We start from the raw sequence: 22,870 nt of genomic DNA, 5'->3' as shown, positions 1-22,870 counted from the left end.
TCACAATCTATATAACTTCTGAAAACATAAAAAAAATTCTCTTTAGATAAATTTAAAAAAATTGCCCTAACAAATGCTATTTTTTGACATTTTATGCCTACCTCTGTGAGGTTTTCAAGCAACCCGATAAGCAAATTTTACCCACCTAGCTTCATAACTGCAAGACGCTATCTCAGCCATGGACAGAACAGTGAGATTGAAGTCAGCCCCATTCACATGCGTGGAATCTGGATGCTCCCATAGTGATGAGTCCAGCTTATCAGGTACTCTAATTTCTGTTTGGAAAATAATATAAATATTTGCCTTAATGTTATTTTCCTTAAAAGTTCAACAGAATGAATGTGAATAAAATAAAAATTAAGGATTTAATTGTATAAAATTTCTATACTGCTACCTGTTGATGAAGAGGTTCTTAATACTATACTGATTCATATCGTGATGCAGAAAAATTCCAGAAAACCAGAACCCCCATAACATACTAATCTCTCTCTGCAGAGAGGTCTGTACATATTACTGAGAAGAATATTAAGCTACACAAAAATTGTTTCTATTTTCCCCCCAAATTATTAGACAGCAGTAATGCTGGTGACTACATACACCACACTGTAAAATAAGAATTATCTCAGTTAAGTTTGATGATGATAAAAATCAAACACTTGAGGCTAACTCCTACAACCATACCCTGTAAATAAATACAAAACACTCAGAAAATCACCGCTCGGCTGAACAACAAGACACTTAGCTACCCTTCTTTTAACAAAAAGCACAACTACCACCAGAATACAGAAGTTCAGAATACAAATCTACTTTTTATCACACTTACAACGTCCTACTTAAAACTTACTTAAAACTATTTTTCTAATCATCTAGATACTACAAAGTGTTTAAAGACATGAAACAGCCACAATGCTAATTAGCTCAAATTAAAAAAACACTAGCTAGACACTTACAATACCTGTAACACTTATGGATGTATTAATTGACAAAACTTCAGTTGTTACTTCCTAATAATTCTCTTATGAGGATATATCAACACCTTTCAAGTATTTCCATAAATTTATCTTGGATCTGCAACCTCAGAATTAAAATAAGACAGACCTTTCCTAATTCTCTAAAACTTTACTGCATGCTCTTAGATAAATTTTAGAGAGTTCTCCAGGCCCACTGCATACTAGGTACTAGAACAGAATTCCATTACACTGATCACCAGAATCAAGTAAAGCATTTTCTATGCCTTTCTATTTGAGTTTTCATGGTATGTAAACCTTGAAAGACACATGCCTATACTCTAAATATAGATCAGGTCAGAAAAACAGCTAGATGCAAAAATTACAATGCCCTCCCAGACTCCCCATCAGAGGAAATCATACAGACAAAAAGCTTCTATTTTTGTAAAATGAAATCCAGTACGTATGTTATAGTTCTCTTTCATACTGTAGTCTATTTAATATCATACACCTTTGTAATATAATAAACAGGGAGTGCCCCAATACCTGATTATACTTCATGGTACTAACAACCTACAATTTGAAAGGAAATGTGGTGCTATGGGCTCATACGAGCAATTATCAGACCAGAGAAAGTGTTGTAATGAGTGAGTGGAGACAGCACGGGTAGAGCCTGACTCATGAGAAAACCTGCTTTTATTCAGAAATTCTGCTAAATTTGTGCACCTTTTAGTGTCTTAAATATTTGCATGTACAGTGAGCTCAGTAAGTTACCTAAGATGTCTGCAACTGACAATTAGAGCAAAATTATGCCCCAAATAAAGACAAGAATGACAAGAACAATTTCTTTAGTCCATGCCTTCCTGTGCCCTGGCCTGAGATGATGCTGTCATCTTGTCTATCTTCACTGGACTCGTCGACTTTTTCCACATCGCAGCAGAGCAGATCCCCCCATGAGCTGATGGAGTCACTTCATGTGAAATTCAGGGCAATGCAGAACACATTGTCCTCAATGGAAGGCAAGGTAGAGAACCTCTCATCAAAAGCTGGGAAACTAGACAGGCACATGGTGAATGTGGAGCAACGGATGGAGAAATCAGAGGCCAGGACCCAAGTCTGTGAAAAAGAAATCGCTGAGAATAAATCTGTGACTAATATGCTGGTTAAAATCTGCTGCTCTTTAGAATGAAAAAAGGGAGATACTAGGGTTGAGGGAAAGGAAGCCTAGAAAACATTCACATCTTGGGCATCCTGGCCATGGAAAAAGAGACCCCAAACTATGAATCTGATTAACATATGTTATCTTCTATCTTCAGAACATGAATGTTAAAGAAGTAATGTATGCAGAGAAGTAATTTCCGCTACCCAGAAAGGCCATCTCCAATTTGGAGATTCAGGGTGAGAATGAAAAGCGAGGTTTCAAATTTAAAAGTTACAAATTTATTGATGAATTCAAACAAGAAAAAGGAAGTATTTTCACAAAAGAGTCAAGATTCTATTGACACTAGCTATTTGCCTAGCAATGCAGATCAAAGGCAGGAACCAGTGTCGTTGAAGAAGTAATTTGCAAAAAAGAAGTAGCTGAAGCAGCAGAATTCAGCATTTGGTCAAAAGTGATTCATAACTGTTTGCTTTTGTGTATTTTTTGTTTTGTTTGGGGTTTACATTTTTTGTTTGTTTGTTCTTAATTTGCAATTTTTTTTCTAATAAGCAAGACTTGGAATAGGCAAAATCAAAGAACAGCCCGGAAAGCATGAAGCGTCAAAAAATGAAGTGGGTTCCATGTCAAAGCATGGATACAAAAATGCACTTAAGTTCAAAGTTGGTCTAAACTACCTTCTTATGTATGTAACACATCCCCAGACAGGATTCTGTGTGTTTAACAGCATAATTTAGCATTCTGTATTTGTGATATTTTAGAAAAAGTACTTTTCCATGTGATATATGTGCCTACTGGACCATATTTACCTCTGGCATAGCACAATTAAACACATGCTGTGAAGTGCGTCACATAGACTTTCTAAGATTACTGTGATGCTAGAAAAGCCTAATCTGCAATTCCAACTTTCAATCTAAGACCTAACTAATTGTAATTTCATTTCCCCAAAAGGAAGACAAGCCATGTACTTGGGAGAATGCAAGCAGAAACAACATGTTGTATTTTTTGCTGATAAAACCATTGCACAGAGATAAAAATTAATAAAGAGACTAAAAAACATATTATGAACTGCAGCTAATGAGATAGAGACTATACAAAGAGTGTTAGGCAAAAATCCTTCCACCAAAACAATAGGTTGCACAACCAGACTAAATATCAAGAAAGAAAGAGCCTGCCTCCCTGTGTGCAAGCCAGTGAGATTGGATGGTGAAGTTAAAGAAATGAACGTGTAGATATCCAGAAAAAGCTGCTGCAGTAAAAATCCGAGTTTGTTACACAATGAGGCTGAAATTTGCTCTACCCTTACACAATAAATACAGCAGAAAGAGGTACTATGGAATTGATGAATCACAAAGAACATGCACGGTATCAGCTAAACTTCCATAATTTAACTGTCTCACTCTCCAAACCTGACCTGATTATATGAAGTCATACCCTTACCCACTGTAAGGTCCTAACAGAACTTACAAAGTCTCTGTATAAAACTGAACTACCAATAAATAGTTCACACAGAGACTGTAGTACAGAAAATCCAACTCCATAAAAACCACAGCTATCTCTGCAACACACTTATCTATGGAACGGCAAGCAACACAGGAGAAGCTAAGCCTGGAGCATCCTAAAAAGTCCTTAAAAAGTTAAAGGCCAGTGAGTTCCACAAACATATATTCTACTTAGGTTCTGAAGTGTTCTTAAACTACAGCAAAAAGACAAATGTCATCACTTCCTGTAATACTTTGTTTACAAATGTCTTCAAAGATTGGCAGAAGTTTTGTTTCTTCATTTGTTTTTTTAAAGTACTAACATTTCAGAAACAACCATGGAAGAACAACCTGCCTTTTTTCACATCTTGTATCAATGAAATAACTCACTGAGGTGTAAACTTTATACCAATAGTACCTGCTACCACAGGGTTGGTAAAAAGCACATATACAGGGCACAAAGAAGAAATTCAACTTCCAAATCCAAACTGAAATTAAACTGCAGCTGCCCCGTGCATATGCACTTTTTACCAACCCTGTGATAAATATAAGTTTCAAGCTGATTAAGCAGACTGTTGGGAGAAAAAAAAAAGAAACATGTTGCCAATGTTTAGCAATATACTTTCACATAATAATTGTAGTTTGAGTAGTAAAATAAAACTTGTTAATGAAAGTATGTTTTGTTTACATTAGTATACTACTACTTGAGGACACAGAAAATAACAAATTTCTAAATTTTTGCAGGCAAGTAATTATCAAACTATGACAAGGGCCCTGGTTTTGAGCAAACAATGCACTGGAGAGACATAACTCATGGAAGCTGCACAGACTTTCCAGAAACCTAAGATGCATTAAAGACCATCCAAATTAACCTGCTGTGCACAGGTATTGTACACATCCAATGCAAACACCCAACTTCAAACAATCAACTTCTCACTGGCCAGGAGATGTCATTTCCACTTCTGTAGTAAAAAAAAATTAGTGGCCTTAAAAAATTTATTTTTTACTTTCTTCTCCACATTAGACTTACTCAGAAAGAAGTAACCCTGGCAATCTGTATTTATTTCTTATTTTAAATAACTACTTAACATTATATCTTACTCAACCTCAACGAAAGTGACTAAAACTTAAAACTAACCTAAAATAATTCACCTATACTCAGGAAAGCTAACCAAGAAGTCACAATGGCAGGTTATTACTGAGGTCACAGAGCACCCTGATGTCCAACAATATTTCTTTTCTGAAATGCCCCTTGTGTTAAAAAAAAAATAAAATGCACTGTGCACTGAATTAATCAACTTTTTCCTTAATGTCCTCCATAACAAAAGTTAAAAATGTACAGACAGACAAACAGACAAACAGACTTATCTGTACCTGCTTTGCCATTCATTAGCTTATTCTGGTAATATTGCTGTTCAAGCTGGGGGTTTGCACCAGGGCGCAGCGGTGCCTTTCCTGCACCTCTGTTACTAGTAACAGCCACTGGTTTTCCTGTGGAGAAGAAATGCATGTACTTGTAAGTCAACATCTATAATACCTTACATTTTAATCATAGCACAACTAGGGTAAGATCATAAAGATGTCTGCTTTATTATTTTATAATTTCTTTCAAGCTTATAGGCTCTTAGAACATTAAGTAGGAAACAGCTATGAAAATGACTTGGCATTTTGACTACAAATTTGCTGTCACATGTAAAGAAGCAAAGTTTTTAAAGAGTCAAAATACAACTGTGCTAGTCTGTCTTTAATAACAAGTATAAATGGAAGCTGTGAAACTTCACCAACACCCTAGTGACTCATTAGTCTAAGATACCAAGAACATTGTGCTGATTTTAAATACTTTATATCATGTTTATTAGCTTAAGTTAACTAGAGTATACACATACCAACAGAAGCGGATCCACTTGTTTAGTTAACTGTACAAAATCTAATCTTTAGTAAACTTTTGATTTTTTATTAATATCAACACCTCCATAATTTTTTTACAGCAAGTTAATTAATGCAGTGAAAGCTCTGGCAGACTTTCATGGGACAGGAAATACACTTACAGAAAAGTCTTAGGTTCTTTATATTCCAGCAATGGAATTTTAAACTTGGCAGGAAATAAAAGTTTTTCAAGGTCCAAATATACCAGGACACAGTCGCTCCAGCATTTGGACAGAACAGAGCAAAGGAAATGCATATACAGCTTACTCTTTCCCCAAGGTCTACAATATCTGGGTGTCACATGGTCATCACTGCACCAAGTCTTCAGAATTGTGCATCACCAGTGTTTACACAGAACAACTAGTATCTCCATTTCTGAATAGCACACTTGTAAAAAACCCATCAAAACTTGCTAAGGAGCTCAACTAACACTTCCTATACCCTAACGATCATCACATTACTCAGGCTTCTAAATGCCAACTGGACTGTTCATCCCCAAGTCTTACTTCATGTGTAAGAGTTTAGAAAAGTGAAGGAGAAACAAATTTCCCTTGAAAAAGATGCATCAGTCAAAGAGACAACCCTCTGCCTTGACCTTTCCACTTTTCCTGTTAAGCTCTTTACATTACTTCAGGAAAATGATTAGGATATTCCACTTTTTTCTATTTTTTTTTTTAACAGGGAGTGACCAAAACCCACTTTTGCTACAACTAAAATTTGATCTCCAAATTTTAATATGGTAGATTTTAGTCTCAGTAAGATATATGAAAAGTTATAGAGAATAGTTACTCTCTCTTCTTACTTTAGATACTGAAATGAGACAGCAAGGAGAACTCCAATTCTCTTTGGACTGTGAGAAAGTAAGCAGGAATATGAAGGTTGCACCATCTGACCATAAGAGATGCCGGAACAAAAAAAGATTAGCATGCAAAGTTCACGTTGTAGGCGTGCAAGCTTGGTTTTGTTTTTAAAGGCTTAACTGACTAAACCATAACATTTAGAATTAATACTGACCTTTGAGATCTGGTCTATTTCGGATAGCCACAGACACAAAGAAGCAATCCATATCCACGTGCATTATACAGCTCTGTGGCTTGGCTGAGCTCGCAACAGACACATTACCTAGTATGAAGATACACCAATAGAAAACTTGAACCCTAATATATACTCTTTGTTACTACTCACAGAAGGCATCAAGGATTACTATCAAGATTCTCCCACATCAAATTATAAAGATTTTTGTTTCTTCTCACCAAAAAGATATTTACATTTACAAATTTCTCAGAGAAATGTAAACATAAACAGTAGACAAACAGCCTAAACAATGCATGGACTGGAAGTTTCTATTTTATTTTCTTATAATTAACGCCTTCTATCTCACAAATTCCCCCAACCCAAGGACATTAATGCATGTTGTGGGAATTGGATATTAATTTCACTATGTTAACATGGAATCCTGAGCAAAGAACTTAATTCCTTTTTGTTCATCAGAAGACTATTCTGAAAGTAAAAAAAAACTTTAGCTGCACTATGAGCTACCACTAAACCTTAATGAAATAGGAAAAAAACCTCATTTTAAACCTCCTCTACAATTACATTGACATTGCTGTCCCATGAAAACATTCAAAGATGACCAAGATAGCTTCAGACTGAAAAACGCATCAGAAATATTTTTGTCTAGTATCCTAGAAGTTCAAATCTGCATGCCTGTGTTGCTGCCCTACTAAAGGAGGCTCTATGTAACAACAACAAAAAAATCTTATTTTGAACAAGGCATAAAATGTAACTGTGAAAAATACTTCAGTATATTAAGTCAACTGTTCTGCTTAACATCAGAGTTAATTACTAAGTACTCAGAAAAATGTCTTCCTGCTTTTAATACTTTACCATTTCAACTCAATCTTTGAAAAATAAAGACTGCCTTATAAAAGGCATATTTAGAAATCAAGTGAGCAAGTTAATGCTTAAGAAGCTGCTACCTGTCAAGTGACAGGTCATTAACAATTTGAATACTCTACGCCAAATCAAAGAGAAAATAAAAGTATATTAGCTTATACCATATTTTGATGGGAAAAGTACACACTAAGGTAGTTTATAAGCTAACATGTTTTATAACTGGGGTGTCCTAGCACAAACACGTATCAGCTAATTTATTTAACTAACAATAAGTTTTTAGGACGTGGAAATTTATCATCAGCATACTTTCATATGACTACAAGCAAGTATTTTTAGAGCACATCCGTCAGAATCTCTTTCATGGTAGAAAGCTAGTCTTTCAATTGAGTAAGACTGTGAACAAGAGATTCTAAAGCTGCAAAATACTTTCTCTGTTCTTGTAACACTTTGCCTCTCACTAATTACGTATATTTTTCATTTTTGGCCCTTGATGTAGTGACATAAAATACAAGCCAGGTTCCGAAGTCTCATACAACACTGCTACCCACAACAGAGCTAGAGGTTACAAAGCTCTTACCAAGAAAAAAAAAATTTAGATCTTAGTTCACTTCCAAATGTTACTCATCTTTTAAATTTTCACAATGAGTTATAAAGCAGCAAGGCATTTTCTTTTCCCTCCCCCTTTAGATTTTCGTACAGCACCTACAGACTGTTGTACTTGCATAAATATAATAATTTTTCCCTTTGATCAAGCCACATATCTTGGTAAAGTCAGGAATATTATTTCTACAAGATGGAAGAATATAGACCAGAGTATCACATAAAATCACATTTTAAGTTTAAAAACCCCCAAACAAAACCAAAAGCAGTTAGAACCTCTGCTTTTCAATGCACCAAAGTCACCGAGCTTTTCCAGATAGCCTGACTGTAATGTGAATACTGAATGCTAACTTACTTAGTCTCAGTTAGACGTTCAATGTACAAAGATTTAAGGCACTTTCTCAACATAAGCCTTCTTAAACAAGTATCTACCTGCGTCTGTTTTAAGTGCAGACCTGCCTGCTTTCCATTTTTTTAATTTTTCCCTTCCTGGAAAGACACCGCTGTTTTTCCTCTGCAGGCTGTTGACAAAATCTGTCAATTCACACTTCCACGTTGATATATGATGCAGTCTTGAACGTGAATAAAAGTCAGAAATAAAATTACAATCTGAAGGTTTGGACACAGGTGAGGAAGCTGCCTTGCTAGAAGTAGGTACAGAAGTGCTTTTTGTGCTTGAAGGCCCCTGAACAGTGGAGTGGTGAGCACCATTTATTTTAGCATTACTGTGCAAAGATGAAGATGAGGATGAATTACTCCTAGTCCTATGCGGATTCCATGGAAAGTCTGAATTTTTGTTGCTTTGCTGCAACTGCTGCGTTGTGCAGTCTCTAAAGTCAACCACGCCTTTATCAGTCTTCCCCTCCTCCTGCACAGGGCCTGGAGAGAACGTACTCATAACACCATTGCCGGAGGGCACCAAGCAATCCCGTGTCTTTAAGGCACTGGTAGAAGTGTGTGTGTGTCCATTAAAAATGGCAGTGCTGTCTTTGTGAGACTGAATCCCATTCTGTTTCCATCCGGGAAGGATCTGCTCCACCTCCGTAAATCCTAAATCGTTGCTTTCTTCTTCCTCTTCTTCATTCCAGCTACTTATTCCGTTGGCTACAATCTCGTTTTCCATTTCGCACTTCTTAATATGATTTCTGAAATAAATACAATAATTCAATACCATATCTTTTTATAAAAAAAGGTACATTTACAGGTCATTTCAAGTGCTAATTAGTTATCTTCCTAACTGCTACCAGTATATAGTTGAGTAGTTTTTACATTCCCAAACTCTGAGCCATGTCCTCTCAAAATATTGTTTTGCCATAAAAGATTTCACAGATTTGGTGTATTACCAACACAGCACTACCAGTCAACACGGCAGTGAACAAAATCATGCCCACGTTAGAAACGCTACTTACAAGGCCTTCATTTTGACCAGCACTCTCCAATCGAATTACAATAATTATTTATTTGTTAACAGAACTGTACCACCATGGACTGCATGAATGGTGCAGGAATACATAAACCATCAGTAGTAGTTAACTTTTTATCAAGAGATGTTATTCTCCTTATCTAGAAACAAACAAGCAAATAAAAAAGTACACATAGAAACTTCTGTTTTTTAGAAAATTATTTGAGATTAATGTGTTCAGTTTTATCTTCTTTCACACAAAAATCTGTTCAAGCTCTATAAATCAAGTATATTCTTAGCTTTTTGACAAAACCTCAAACAAACTACTTCTCATCTTTTAAGTGTATAAATGAAAATATTCTGCCACAAGCACCCTAGCAATTTACATTTACTCTGACAGTTCAGAGGCAAAGCTTTCATTCAGAAAACTAACTCTGCAATAAACACAAAGTTGAATTAAAACCAAAGCCTTCAAGAGTTGTGCATAGTCTTGATCTGCTGAAAAAAAACAACCATCACTCCCAAATCCCAAAGCTAGCAATTTAAGTACACACAAAAAAGGTGGGAAGTAATTAGCTGTGCAGTATACTAGTGAAACCAGAAAGCCAATTACCTATGAAAACAATTTATTTAAGACTGTCACAATCACAAATTATATTAAGCAACATTTTTGAGGAGTTGCATGGTTCACAGTTGTATATCCAGTGGTACACATTAGTATCAGTGGTTAGGGTAGGCATTTAAACTAGTGCTCTTCAGACTAAACTGATGGTTTTGGAAGTCTGAATATTCTTCTAATTTAAAAAATAATAACCATGCAATAGTAAGAGGTGAAGGTGATTGTATCACTCATTGTTTAAAACATAGGCAAGAAATACTGCTTAGGATGCCAGCACTGTTTTTATTTTTCCTAAATATAAACAGATCCCACTCATGTGGTAAAGTCTCCTCAGCATTATGCAGAACTGGATTTTAATAAATCAGTGTACTGTGGAAGAACACAGTTCATCGTTACAAATCAGAAAGTAGAGTATCTTGTACAGTATCCTTGGCTCTAAGCAGTAGCATCGGAACAGGTGACCTCCAGGACTCTTCCAAACTCAACCATTCTGTAATTTTATGATTCTTGCTTCTGAACAAATATATGCTTCTAAAAAAGATACAGAAATCCTCTTAAAAGAATCTCCAGAGAAGTTTGTTCAAGTGGAAGGTTTCTTTCCAAACTCCAATTTCTCTGCCAGTTAAGTTTTTTTGCTGGTGCTTTCTGTTCTATTTCCTTCTCAAAGTATTTTAGGAAATTTTTTTATATTCTAATTGGATTTTTTAATCCATCTTCTCTCTCAAGCATTACTTAAATTCTGGTGTTGGCATAATTAAGGTACATGATGATTTTTGTTTTAAAATATGCTAAATAAAGAAATTAATGACTAGTATGTATTTAAATTTGTTCCCAGGCATCTTTAGCAAAAGTAATTAAAAGATACCATATTTTTATTTTTGAAATTAAAAACTTACTTTTCAGTGCCACTAATCAGAATCCTTCAAAGTACTCCAGTTGTTTTCACAAAAACATGCTACATCCTAAGACTCCTAAGTCACGTTATCAAGCAAAGCATGGTCCAAACACTAGAGACAAGTCAAGGCAACTGTAGTTCTGTCCTCAACTATTTATAGAGCTATGCCTTATTTTTAAATTTCAGTACCTCAGAGTTTCCCTTAGAAAGCCAAAATTAATTTTAAAAATACTATATAGCTAAAAATGCAAACCCACTGGGGGTGAATGATTAGCATCTGCATCACAAGATCCAAAACACTTACACCCTGTTGAGATCTTTTGCTGTATTGCTTGGACCTGGCACGGCATCTTCAGGTTTGCATATGCTATTGAAGTTGAGACCTTTTTGAACACTTGACTGCTTGGTGTAAAGCTGATATGGAATGTGTGAGAGGAGACGTCCAGCTTTTATGCTGAAACAAAACAAAAAAGGAACGGGTTATTACTTAAGCTTCTATGCTAATAAATACCTCGTCCACAATAAACTATTACTTTGGTCATTGCGTTTTGCTGTTATGCTACATGTACTTCCAGTCCCTTCTTCAACTCCCTTCTCACTACTCACTGGATTGAAAAGTCATTTGTGATGTGGTGACCAGTATTAGAAAACGTATTTGCACGGTTGTATTGGTCAGCTGTTTACATCCATTTCTCCTCTCCAACTGACACACACAACCCTCAAATATTTAATTTCAAAACCAAAATAAACAATGCTCAGTAAAAAAAACCACACCATCCTGGTGAGCAGTTCAGGTTACTCTAACTGAACAATGCTGACTGAGCTCTTTAATTTGGAACAATGCAAATGTGTGTGTTCCAAGCAAATGTGGGTAGAATTTGAAAGCCAGCTAAGACGTGGTTCACTATTAAAGATGAGCAACTTTTTCCACTCCAAAATGGTAATTGCCCCCTTCTTGTACGAAAATTCACTGAAGAAAGCTAGACAGAAGAATATTTTCCAAACAGACCTTCCATAAATGTCTACCACGATCATTCCTGTTCTATGTGCTCCACTGTATCTCCCTCTTTCTTCTTCCACTGAAACTGTAACTATACTTCAATAACTACTAAATTCCTTAGCAAAGTCATGGACTTTGAAGTGGCATCCTCTCAAAAATACACCACAGCATGATTTCATCTCTCCACTCCAATGCCTGTTGTTGGCAGTAGAGATAACAGCCTTCCCAGCCTATACTTCACCTCTTCTTCATATACAACTCTTCCTGTTGAACACTGGACCAGAGATGCTGAAACTTCTTAGAGCAGAGGAACCTCTTTCATATCAGAGAAGCTTAATATTAGTGTTTAATTTTGAAGTTACGAAACATTGTTTTCCTGTTCTTCAACTGAATGCTTTCTCATGTAGATATGTTTTAACTAGCTCAAATCTGTACTGCTGTCAAGGGAGCTGGACAGTGGAACAAAAGCCCTTAGGAGTTTTCTTGCTGCAATTAGAGAAGAACATAGTATGAGATCGCATTTCCCAATTAGATAAATTAAATCTAGTTGGGCATATACATAGAGACCTGGTAAGGTTTCTATGGGGACGAGATAGTAAAAACAGCCCTAAAAATAGCAGTTAAATAATGTTTGATACATGACTACATAATATTCACAAAGGAACATCACTTACATTAAACATTGCCGGAGTTAAAAATACACATGGTGGAGTTTCAAAGCTTTACTGTACAGAGAATGGTGATTCAGCAACTAAGCTTTTACGATTCCTAGTTAGACTGCTCCCGCAATCACTGTATGAACCTGGGTGCGTAATGACCCAGTTAGTATTTCAAAATCATTACTGTAGACTGATGATAAAACCTCACATAGAAAGAACTTGTTCATGCTAAGATTTTAGGTACCAGAGTAGCTGTATATACTAGATGAAGACAGAGTTGGCTTGATTTTTTTTCCAAACTGTATTAGATGCAGCACTAGAAATCCTATTTTAGATGCATTGTTCAACATCTTTCCCAATTCCACGCTCCCTGGACCACAAAAATCATAATCACTAAAAACTGTGGTTGGAAAGGACCTCTGCAGGTCTCCAGTCCAAACACTGCTCAAAGCCAGGCTTAACTTTAAAGTTAGAACAAGTTGCACAGGGCTGATCTTCAAGGGCAGAGATGCCACAACCTCTCTAGGCACCTGTTTCACTCCTTACTCTCTTTCATTTTGAAAAATCTTTTCATTGTACTCTGCCAAAATTTTCTTTGCTGCAACTTGCAACTATTGCCTCTTGTTCTCTTGCTGTGTATACTGAGGAAAAATCTGGCTCCACGCTCTCTGTAACCTCCATGCAGGTAAAGACAGACAATGATTAGGTCCTCTCCTAGTCTTCTCCCCAAGCAGAACTAAGCCAACTTCCTCAGCCTCTTCTCACATATCACATGCTCCAGGCCTCTATTCATGTCAGTCGTTCTCCTCTAAACTCCAGTTTGTCAGTATCTTTCTTGTACTGAGAAGACCAAAATGAGACACAGAACTCCAGATGTAGCTTCAGAGGTGCAATTAGATTGGAAGAATGACACAAATCTTCCAAGACAAACATTCATTCAATCTGAAAATCAAAATAAGGAATCCACAAATTCTACTAGTAGTTCAATTGGTTAGTTATCCTCAACCTCTGAAAATTTATTAGACAAGTTGAGGAACATTTGTTAAAAGAATATTCAAATTTAAAAGTCAAGCTCTCAGATCACCTTAATTTGGCTTCCACTAGACACTGTGCAACTTTTCCAAGCTACATAGTTGTGTTGCGTGTTTTTGAAATGAGGGAAGAAAGATTCAAAAAGGAGGTCTGCCCGCAGGTCTCTTCCTTCATTTCTTGGAGAAATGGAAAGGCAGCAAACACATGCAACAAGCAGAGTGCAGAAAGAATGTTTTGTGACTAAAGTAACAATATGCTGCTCTGCAATACTGGATTTTGAAGCCACTGTTACCACAGGACCCCTATGTGATGTTAATTAAACCAAAATTTTAGAGCTACCTGCATTTAACAAAAGGTTTATGAGAGTCTGAGTTCAGACCATAGCTCAGAATGTTTACAGCTCAGAATATGCAAAGCTTTTAGTGCAACAATAAACTTCAACGTATGTCTTACCATCCTTGCATAAGTAACTCTGAAAAATCTTCTTACATGGTTCACATGGCATACTCCCAACTATTGACATTGTTGGTGTTTTACCTTATGCCTTTTTGGTGGCTCTCAAACAAAAAATAAAAATAATAGCCATCATAATAAATGCCATTGTAAATTCATTAATTTTTGGAAAGCAGATGGATGCTATCGTGATAAGCACGAATAAAAGACAGGAATTAATTATTCATTCCATTATCAGCAAAGAATTCCAGTTACATCCAGTAAGTAAAGGACAGGGCTAGAGACACAAGAAGCAAAAAACCAAGTCACTTAATTAGCAATTTGCAACCTGAGCTCAAGAATTTCTGTAAAAAGAATGTGGCAGGTACCATAGTGAAAAAAAGATGGAATGTGATCATGTAATTAAGGACTAGATCATCATGTGTGCATATTCTTTATTCACAGATGAAATGAAACTGACATAACACACAAGGCAAGAGGTCAAAAATCAATCATCGGGTACTTAAACATACTAAGACGAAGGCTGGGCAACTGATGGGATATTAAGTGGAAACAACATGATAATGTTCAGTTTCCTGATATGCCTGAGATTTTCTGAATGTTCTTAGTGAAGTTTCTTAAGGAACAATAACTAAGAAACATGTCTTCAGTGTAACAGTGGTATTTTTACTCATCTGTTACAAGGACAGATTTATTTAAAACTAAACCATAATCTCAAAATGCAATCTTCTATAGTGCTGTTTTTTCCATATTTTTTTTTCCAAAAGGAGAAAACTCCACAAGCAGCAGACCTAAACTTACCTTTCCATGATCCACTCTGGACGAACTACTTTTTCTCCTTTCAATTCTTTTATTTTGGCATTTGGAAGATTTGTGGCAATGATGTGAGTTGTTTTTGATCTGGAATAATACACATGATATTGGCCTCCATGCAACATCATTAGCCGTCTTAATTCATCAGCTGAGGGATCTATAAAATTAAAACCAGAAATATTCCTGTTTTGTGTCAGCAAATATAGTAAGAAAAACAACTTTAATTGAGAAATACGATTCCATGATCAGAAAGAGCACAAACCATTGTTTTTCTCCTGAAAAACCTTACAAGTTCTTCAAAGAATAAATCAGAAAAGCATTTCTGAAGAAATATAGACAACTGTTTCTGAAGAAACTTATTCAAAATGTAAACATTCTACTTGTTATAGAGGATCTTCCCACATGTACGATGGGTGTGTGGGGGGTAATACTGGAGTAGATTTAATACTAAACTATATTAAAAAACACTTTACAACAGCATAACATAAAATTAGATTAATACACTTATCTTTTCACCAGAGTCTAAGACAGTGGTTTATATCCAAAAGTAATAGAAAAAACAACGATATCAAAACGTTTAGCCCAGCACAGAACTACTATACAATTTCTGATTTACAGAAGCAGTTAACTCACTCTCTCCTTACCAGGTTATTCTTGAACTGTTAGAGGGAACAGAGAATATCTTAAAAACATACCATCTCTTCTTATCCCCTCAATCACGTTAAAGAGAGTACTTATTTTGTAAGCAGAGGTGGAAAACAAAAAACGAACAAAAAATTAATACAGGAAGGAAGATAATTTTTTTAAAGAACACAGTTATAATTCCTTCCAGTAGCCTACTGCCAACTCCTAAGATATTTCTAACACTTGATAAAACCTTCAACTTTCTACTAAAGATAACAGACATTTTGTACAAGTATTATCTTTCCTCCAGCCTTTTAGACAACCATCTCATAGAGCTCGTACTTTGCAGAGTATGTGAATGCTACATTTTGCACTAAAGAAATTGCCTGTATTAAATAACTGATTCAGACATATTCATAGTTTAGCATGTCCACTTTTCTCAATTTGTGTAAGCCCTGGGCTCAAATCAGCACTGCTCCATATCGCAGAAGTTGTACACATCAGTTATGTACCAGTCACACCATTCCTGGCACAGGTCCCTGAAAAAGGCTTCTGGGAAATTTCAAAAAGGTTATTAAGCTGCTTTACAGAACCCAGGAGAAAAATGAACATAAGTATAGTAGATTAAAAACCTTACTCCAGTTAACATGTGCTATCAGTCCATCACAGACAATGCATATATATTTTATCTCTTCTCTTGCTCTTCCTCCCACTACTAAAGGGTCCACCGTCTAAAGCGTTATGCAACTCCGAGCAAGAAAACCCCAACATATCCATCCAAACACAAATTTAATGAACAGGCTCCAACCATCAGTAGTTTGGTAAATTAAAAATTTAATATATGTAGGAGTATGGATGGAATTACAAGGTTTCATTTCAAATATGATCACAGGAGGAAATTTTTCCACCTTCCTATTTCAATCAGTGGCCAATCACGTACATGATTTAGTAAAGTAACATTTATATCCAGAACCTACATTTGATTTAAGAAATTGAAAAACTTAATCATGAAATACAAAGGAAGACAATATACAAAAGATACAGTAATTGTTATGTATTTACTTAGCTGTAAACACATGTGTTTTACAGTTCTTGACTTGGATTGTAAACAGATACTAGAAAAAACCCGAACAGATCCTGAAATAAATAAAAGCTTCACCTGTAAAGCCATTGACGTAAATGGCGACTCCACTAAAGATACTTGATGAATTTCCATCCTTCTGCTGCTGTATGGCTGAATCTGACCGGAATTGATCCTCCAATTTCTTAACCTTTGCCGACATGTACCCACCCTAGTTTTTAAGTTAAAACAAAACAAAACCCATGATACTAGTCTCTTTTAAACGTTTACAGACAGAAATTGGTCAATTTTAAGACTAGAAAGGTAAGTAAGTTGACATACAAAAGACATATTCTTTTTCCAAAAGAAAAATGGCAAGTCCTCCACCCTAAAATTTTTATCTAGAAAATAACTGCATCTTGTTACTGACACAGCAGGATTTATTTCATACTCCTTCGATTCTATTCTATAATAAAAACATTCTATGTATATAAAAATCCTATAGAATACAAAGAAAGAAAAAAAAAAGAAAAGAATGATGCAAGTTTGGACACTGAATGGGAGCTTCATTGCCTGAAGAAACAATGTAGAGAATATTCATTAAGCTCCGTGTATTTTCAGTTCTTAAATATACATGACACAGTAGTATCGTAAGTATTTATGTAAATTAGATGCCCAGTTATTGTTTGTCCAACTATATAGAATGTGGTAGAGACAATGATAAATAGCTTTAAAATTATTTAGCGTAGTTTTTAAATGGTGACTGAAAGCTAACTAAGGGTCCACACTTATTAATAATGCAATTTAGTGGATTATTGTGAATGAAGACTTCAGAATCTGGTAATATAAAAGAATTCTTTTGAACTTAAGTATGTGTTTTCAAGCGAAGCAAAAGGGTTTAATTTATAGCATACCTTTGGCATATATAACAAAATTGTAAATTCTCTTTAACCACAGTGCCATTTACCTCTTTAAAAAAAAAAAAAAAAAAAAAGAAGAAAAGCCACTTGGTTTTGAACATACCCATATGCCCCAGCCATCGCCATCGGCAGCCCGTTTCCGCCATCCACCCCGCCTCATACTGAAGCTTCTGCATAGGAAGAACAATGCTTGATCAATTAGATGTTTAGTAATATTATCAGTGGCACTTCAATGATGCATTACAGGCCATCTACAGATTATCACAAAGATTACATTTTGCACTGGGCTTCACTGCAGTATATGAGTTACACAGCTAGCACAGAAATGAAAAATTGCATAAAACCTAGTTCCTCAGTTTTGTAGTAATGTCTACCGTACCTCTCGCTATGTATCAAAAAATACCCATGCATGTTGTGTTCTATTCACTCAGAATACAAAAAAATACTCATTGCAATGTTCAGTTTTCATTACAATTTATTAAATTCTTCCTGATCATCATACTTCTCCTATAAAAAAAGGAGTAATAAAATGTTCTTAAATACAATTGCAACCATTCACAAAAAATACTGCCCAAGTCAGGAACAATCTTTTATTTCCTATTTGATACTATCTACATGGTGGAATGCTGGCAAACACCTCCTAGATTTACAGGGGTTTTTAATAATTTTATGATTATAAAAGGCACAAAGACTTGTCGCTCCAATTGTGATACATCAAATAAAGGTAAAAAAACCCAAAGGCCATCTTACAGTCAATGAAATGCCAGTTATTTAAATGACCTAGTATGATCAAGAAGGTTTGTGATTTGGTTGAGTTTGTTTGTTTGTGTTGCTTATAAATAACTAACTAACTAACTAAGCCCAACCAGCCAAACTGCAGTTTTCCCTTATGCAAGACACCTATCCCTGCACCACGAGCTGTACATAGCAGCATTCCCAGATGAGCTATTAGGTGGCTAGAACAGAACTGATGAAGAGAAATGTTTTGGACTGTGGCCAACTGTTCACCACACTCAAGTGATTCACATTATCTATATAGTTGTAACACTGATTTTAAAATATTGATTAATGTGGCAGTAAGATCATGAGGTCACTACCTGCTATTACATCTCTCGTTTTCTCCTCTAACCCATTCCCTAAATAAAAACACTATTTTGTCTTTCAGGGCTATCAGCTCTTAAGCGTGTGAGGGCAGGACTAAAACTAAAATGAACATTTAAGCTAGTTACCTTTATTTTACTAAATATGTAATTTCTGTTCCTTGGTCCTCCATAAAACCACACAAAACCACAGTTAATATACAGAAGGAAGTCAAAAGGTTTCTGTCATCCTTGTTAGCTTTTGAGAAGATACCTAATCTCTGGAATATTCACAGCATTGTCCAGGAACAGAGCACAGAAGCTTCACTCAGTCTCCGGCCTACCAGAAAACACATACAGCTGTGGCTAGAGATAACAACACATTTCGGTGCTCTTTCTATCCAGGCTTTCTACTGCAGTGTTTTGGAGACTGCCTCATTTATTACATTAAAATTTTGTTTCCTCTGAACTTGGCTGAAAGTTGAATTGTAGATTTTGTCTCTCAAACCCTCTTTGTTCTAGAGCTACCAAGCAGGTATACTCTGAAATCCAGTTAAATCACCCTGGACTGCAGGGAAGTTTGATTACAGAACAAGACACAGATGCAGTAAAGGTTTTATAAATAATTTTTGTGGAATACTGCAAATACACCAAATTAGGCAACCACAGAATTATAGTCAAAGCAGGTATAACTGCCTTGAAAAGACAAGCTTCAGTTTTATGTTTCAGGACTTGTGCAAACACAGGAAGATCATAATGCACCTGGTTTCACTCTTATAGTTGCTGTAATTTGATACATAACCTACACACATGTACATAATTATGAAGATTAATCATATGTCAAGGAGATAAGCTCTACACCAAGAACCAGAAGAAAGCAACTCCTCCTCAGTATGTTACATTTTCTCTCTAGGTAGCTGTGTGCCTTACCCAGAGACCAATCTCCAAGACATTGGGCTTTCTGAAATTAATTTTTAGTGGTCTGGATTGTATTTAACAGATATCACAGAACTCTTAAAGAGAAGTGAGAAAAGCAAGAGGAGATGAGCCAGATGACCATAAGAAATACAAAATTGATTTTTTTTCTTTAGAGGATAGTACACACTGGAAATGGATAGACGACTCCTTTCATATGGAAAATTTGTAGATTTTCATCAGCTGAAGTCAATTGCAATTCAAAACTATCACTTTTGGCTAAGAAGTTCTTGGAGAAACCAGAAAAGTTCAAGAAATAAAAAATGAAACTTCATGAAAACATCATTTGGTGATTTTAGAATCTATAGGTATCAGTGTATAAGCTCATACGAGACACCAAAATTTTAACAAAAGTGATTACCCTTTCCCCTTTTTAATAAAGGATGACAAAAAAAAAAGGTGGCTAAAAAAAGGAGAGACATTCTCCCTTCACAAGGAGCCACAGGTACAAGTTGCATCAGGAGAAGTTTCATCTTGATATAGAACAATCACTGGAACAATCTCACCAGGGACATGTTAAGAGTCCTCATTACTAGGGGTTTTCAAGATGCAGCTGGACAGGGTGCTAGATAATATTTCAGCCTCCCTACCCATGAGAGACTGGACTAGATAATTGTTTGAGGTCCTCTTCAATCTGGCCTGTTCTAGGATCCTAAGTCTATCAAAAAGAAAATCTCATACAAAAAGAAACTCTGGAAAAAACCCAAAGAACATGCACATGAAATGAAATGCACGCTATAAGCCACCACAACATTAGTCTAACAAAGATGTTCTTTATTCCACTGACTAAGCTCTTGAAAAGATAGGATTTGATAGGTAGTTACTCTGATCCCTATATAGGCAATCTCTTGCTTAAAGTAATATGTCTAAAGCTTGATAAACTGAAGAACTGCCTTCACAAGGGCAAGACTTCTGAAACCTTGAAAAACACATTTAATTTTTATTCAGGACACTGGGAGGTCAGGAAGAAAGAAGATCACTAGTCTAAAAGCCATCAGAACACGGCAACCACAGCAACCAATCAAAATCAGAATCATGGGTACATGCTGAGTTTGATTAAAACTAGAAATCAGAAAAACAAGACTACTTTAGCTCAGTGTGCTAAACCCACGACATACCAACTGCTCAAAAGTCGTCTTCCTCAAGCCTGCAAAACTAGAGAAGCTAAGCTGTAATGTTTACTTAGATAATCTGATAATAATTTACCATTTCCTTGGCAAATGTGATTTTGGACTCAGCCAGTCCACTTAAATTCTAAACACAAGTCAGGAACATGGTACTTCAGTGATGACTAGATGCCTCTGGCTCAAGTCTCAAGAGTCATGGATTATTTGCTTAATGCTGATACGAAAACCTGGGAGACTTATTTCTCCCTTTGTAGTTCCAGGAACTGAATGATGAACCAAGGTTTTTCAACTAAGGAGAATCCTCACTGCTAAAGACTTGTACTTACAGCACAAATTTTTCCTTGAGAATGAAGATAACCCCCTACAGCTGCCTTGCCGAGACCTAAGGAACAAATGAGACAACTTGCACAGGAAATTATTAAATCAGAAGAAAAGTTAAGCAAGATTCGAGACACACTCACTGGATTATGACATATGAAAGGTAAGGATGATACAATGCTCTGTCTATAGGAACCATGATGAAGGGATTAACTAAGAGAGATTCTTTGTAAAGAATCTCTGAAGTGGAGTCAGAGAGGACTGAAACATCCATCCCAAGCAGACCAATTTCAGACAAGAGTTCACCTTTCTTGTGATTATAGTATCTAACTTGTTTCAGAACTGGCTCCTCTGTTTTCACAAACTGAAGAGCACAAATACACAGTGACTCAGTGAAAGTGAACCACCTCAGTTACTAGCCTTCAAGGGTATCTCTAGAGCCTGAAGGACAAGTGACCCTTCACCCAGAGAAAATCTTTTTAAATAAAACTGAAATGCTTGTAATTCTGGACCTATAAATACAAAGAAATCTTCAGCAATTAAAAAAGAAAAATCTCAACAAACTGAAACTGTATAAAAGCCTGTAAAACTAGAAACTGTATCTTTAGGAACAGAATCCAAGTTTTCAGCACAAGACAAACAACCTTTCAAGGAAAAAATAGTAACTCCTGTGACCAAAATTAACCTAATTTGGCCCTGCATCTCTTTCTAGACCACATACAAATGGGAAGAATCTTACTGTTCTAAAAAGTAATGTTCTTTAACTAAAATTCAAATTTCTGTTGAGTGATCATTTTCAAAACTGAGGCTAGAAGAGAAACTAAGTGTTTTGATCCTTTGTACTTGACTGACAGCTCAGAAATACTCAATACATCTCACTAGGAAAAGATATGCATCATCTCTTTGTGTACTGCTTCATAGGCCTAGCATTATACTTCCCAATCCGCAATCACTTAATTCTATTATTAAAGGCTGTTAATCAAAGCCTACAGATGAGGTAATGGAATGACATGTTAAGAGTAGTCAGGAGTTGCACAGTAATTGTGACATTTTAGATGGCAAAATAAGAAATGTTGATGTTATTTGTTTTAGTCCCATCTGTAGCACACACAGCCTAATGCACGAAAGTTGTTTCTTTAAAATACTTTCAATTTAGGATGGTGTAGCTGTAAGAAAAATGGCTTTCCATTATCTCAGGTAGCTGGAATAATGCAAGTAATGGACAAACCCAGACCAAAACCAGATATTACGGTGAAAAATGCTTGGGAGCACAGAACAGATCTCAATGTCTCTGTAAGAAGTGAGCATGAATCCCTCACGGGCTTTTGAATTCCAGGCCAGCACTAGTTCTGCCCAAACATCAGCTGTCTCTGCCATACACCTTAGCATTCCCTTTTCCAAGTATATAGTACAGAGACATTTCCGCTGCCTCTTCAACTGTTTCCAAAGACAAATGAGGCCACATTGACTCAATAACCCTGTCAAATTTGTATTACCTGGCACAAGTAACTTTGAATCCAGATAATCCAATTTCAGGTAACTGAAAGCTGAGTAGAAGTATAACATGCTGTTGCAGTTATTTCACATTTCTGACCAGAGTGAACATCCTGTCAATGTTCTCTAATGCAAAAGAACTTGATTTAATTAACATATTTAAACACCACAAGCCTTACTCTTGAAGATGCAGCTCTACTGCTAACAGAAGTACGGATAGCTCAGGCCATTGCTGATGAGTATCAAAATCCTTTGCTTGAACTGTAGATTGAATCCATCCCAGCCCAGCAGGGCTTAAAAGTTGTTTCCATCAAGTGGGTATTTTGCGGCCTGTTTGAGTTTCAGGCATCTACATTCCAGCTCCCACATCAAACTCACCACTCTACTTGGC

General features: G+C 36.0%; 1 protein-coding gene across 3 annotated transcripts in view; it reads right to left on the bottom strand.

Annotated features, from left to right (window-relative positions):
* REV1 (REV1, polymerase (DNA directed)) overlaps positions 1–17,652 on the bottom strand; it is a 43,648-nt gene extending 25,996 nt beyond the window's left edge. Inside the window, exons 1-9 of one of the 3 annotated variants that reach the window (XM_009874786.1) lie at positions 17,590–17,646; positions 16,666–16,798; positions 14,871–15,039; positions 11,230–11,379; positions 8,442–9,154; positions 6,528–6,635; positions 4,962–5,078; positions 3,471–3,478; positions 146–255 (exon numbers count right to left, since the gene is read on the bottom strand). In XM_009874786.1, coding sequence (XP_009873088.1) covers positions 146–255; positions 3,471–3,478; positions 4,962–5,078; positions 6,528–6,635; positions 8,442–9,154; positions 11,230–11,379; positions 14,871–15,039; positions 16,666–16,798; positions 17,590–17,646 — 1,565 coding nt within the window. Of the gene's footprint in view, positions 1–145; positions 276–3,470; positions 3,479–4,961; positions 5,079–6,527; positions 6,636–8,441; positions 9,155–11,229; positions 11,380–14,870; positions 15,040–16,665; positions 16,799–17,589 lie in introns of all 3 variants that reach the window. The other 2 variants (XM_009874787.1, XM_009874785.1) reach the window with 2 other exon arrangements.
* Positions 17,653–22,870: the final 5,218 nt, after the last annotated feature.

This window comes from Apaloderma vittatum, unplaced genomic scaffold (assembly GCF_000703405.1).
Source record: "Apaloderma vittatum isolate BGI_N311 unplaced genomic scaffold, ASM70340v1 scaffold17008, whole genome shotgun sequence".
Classification (NCBI taxonomy): Eukaryota; Metazoa; Chordata; class Aves; order Trogoniformes; family Trogonidae; genus Apaloderma; species Apaloderma vittatum.
This window is presented reverse-complemented; position numbering and strand designations above follow the sequence as displayed.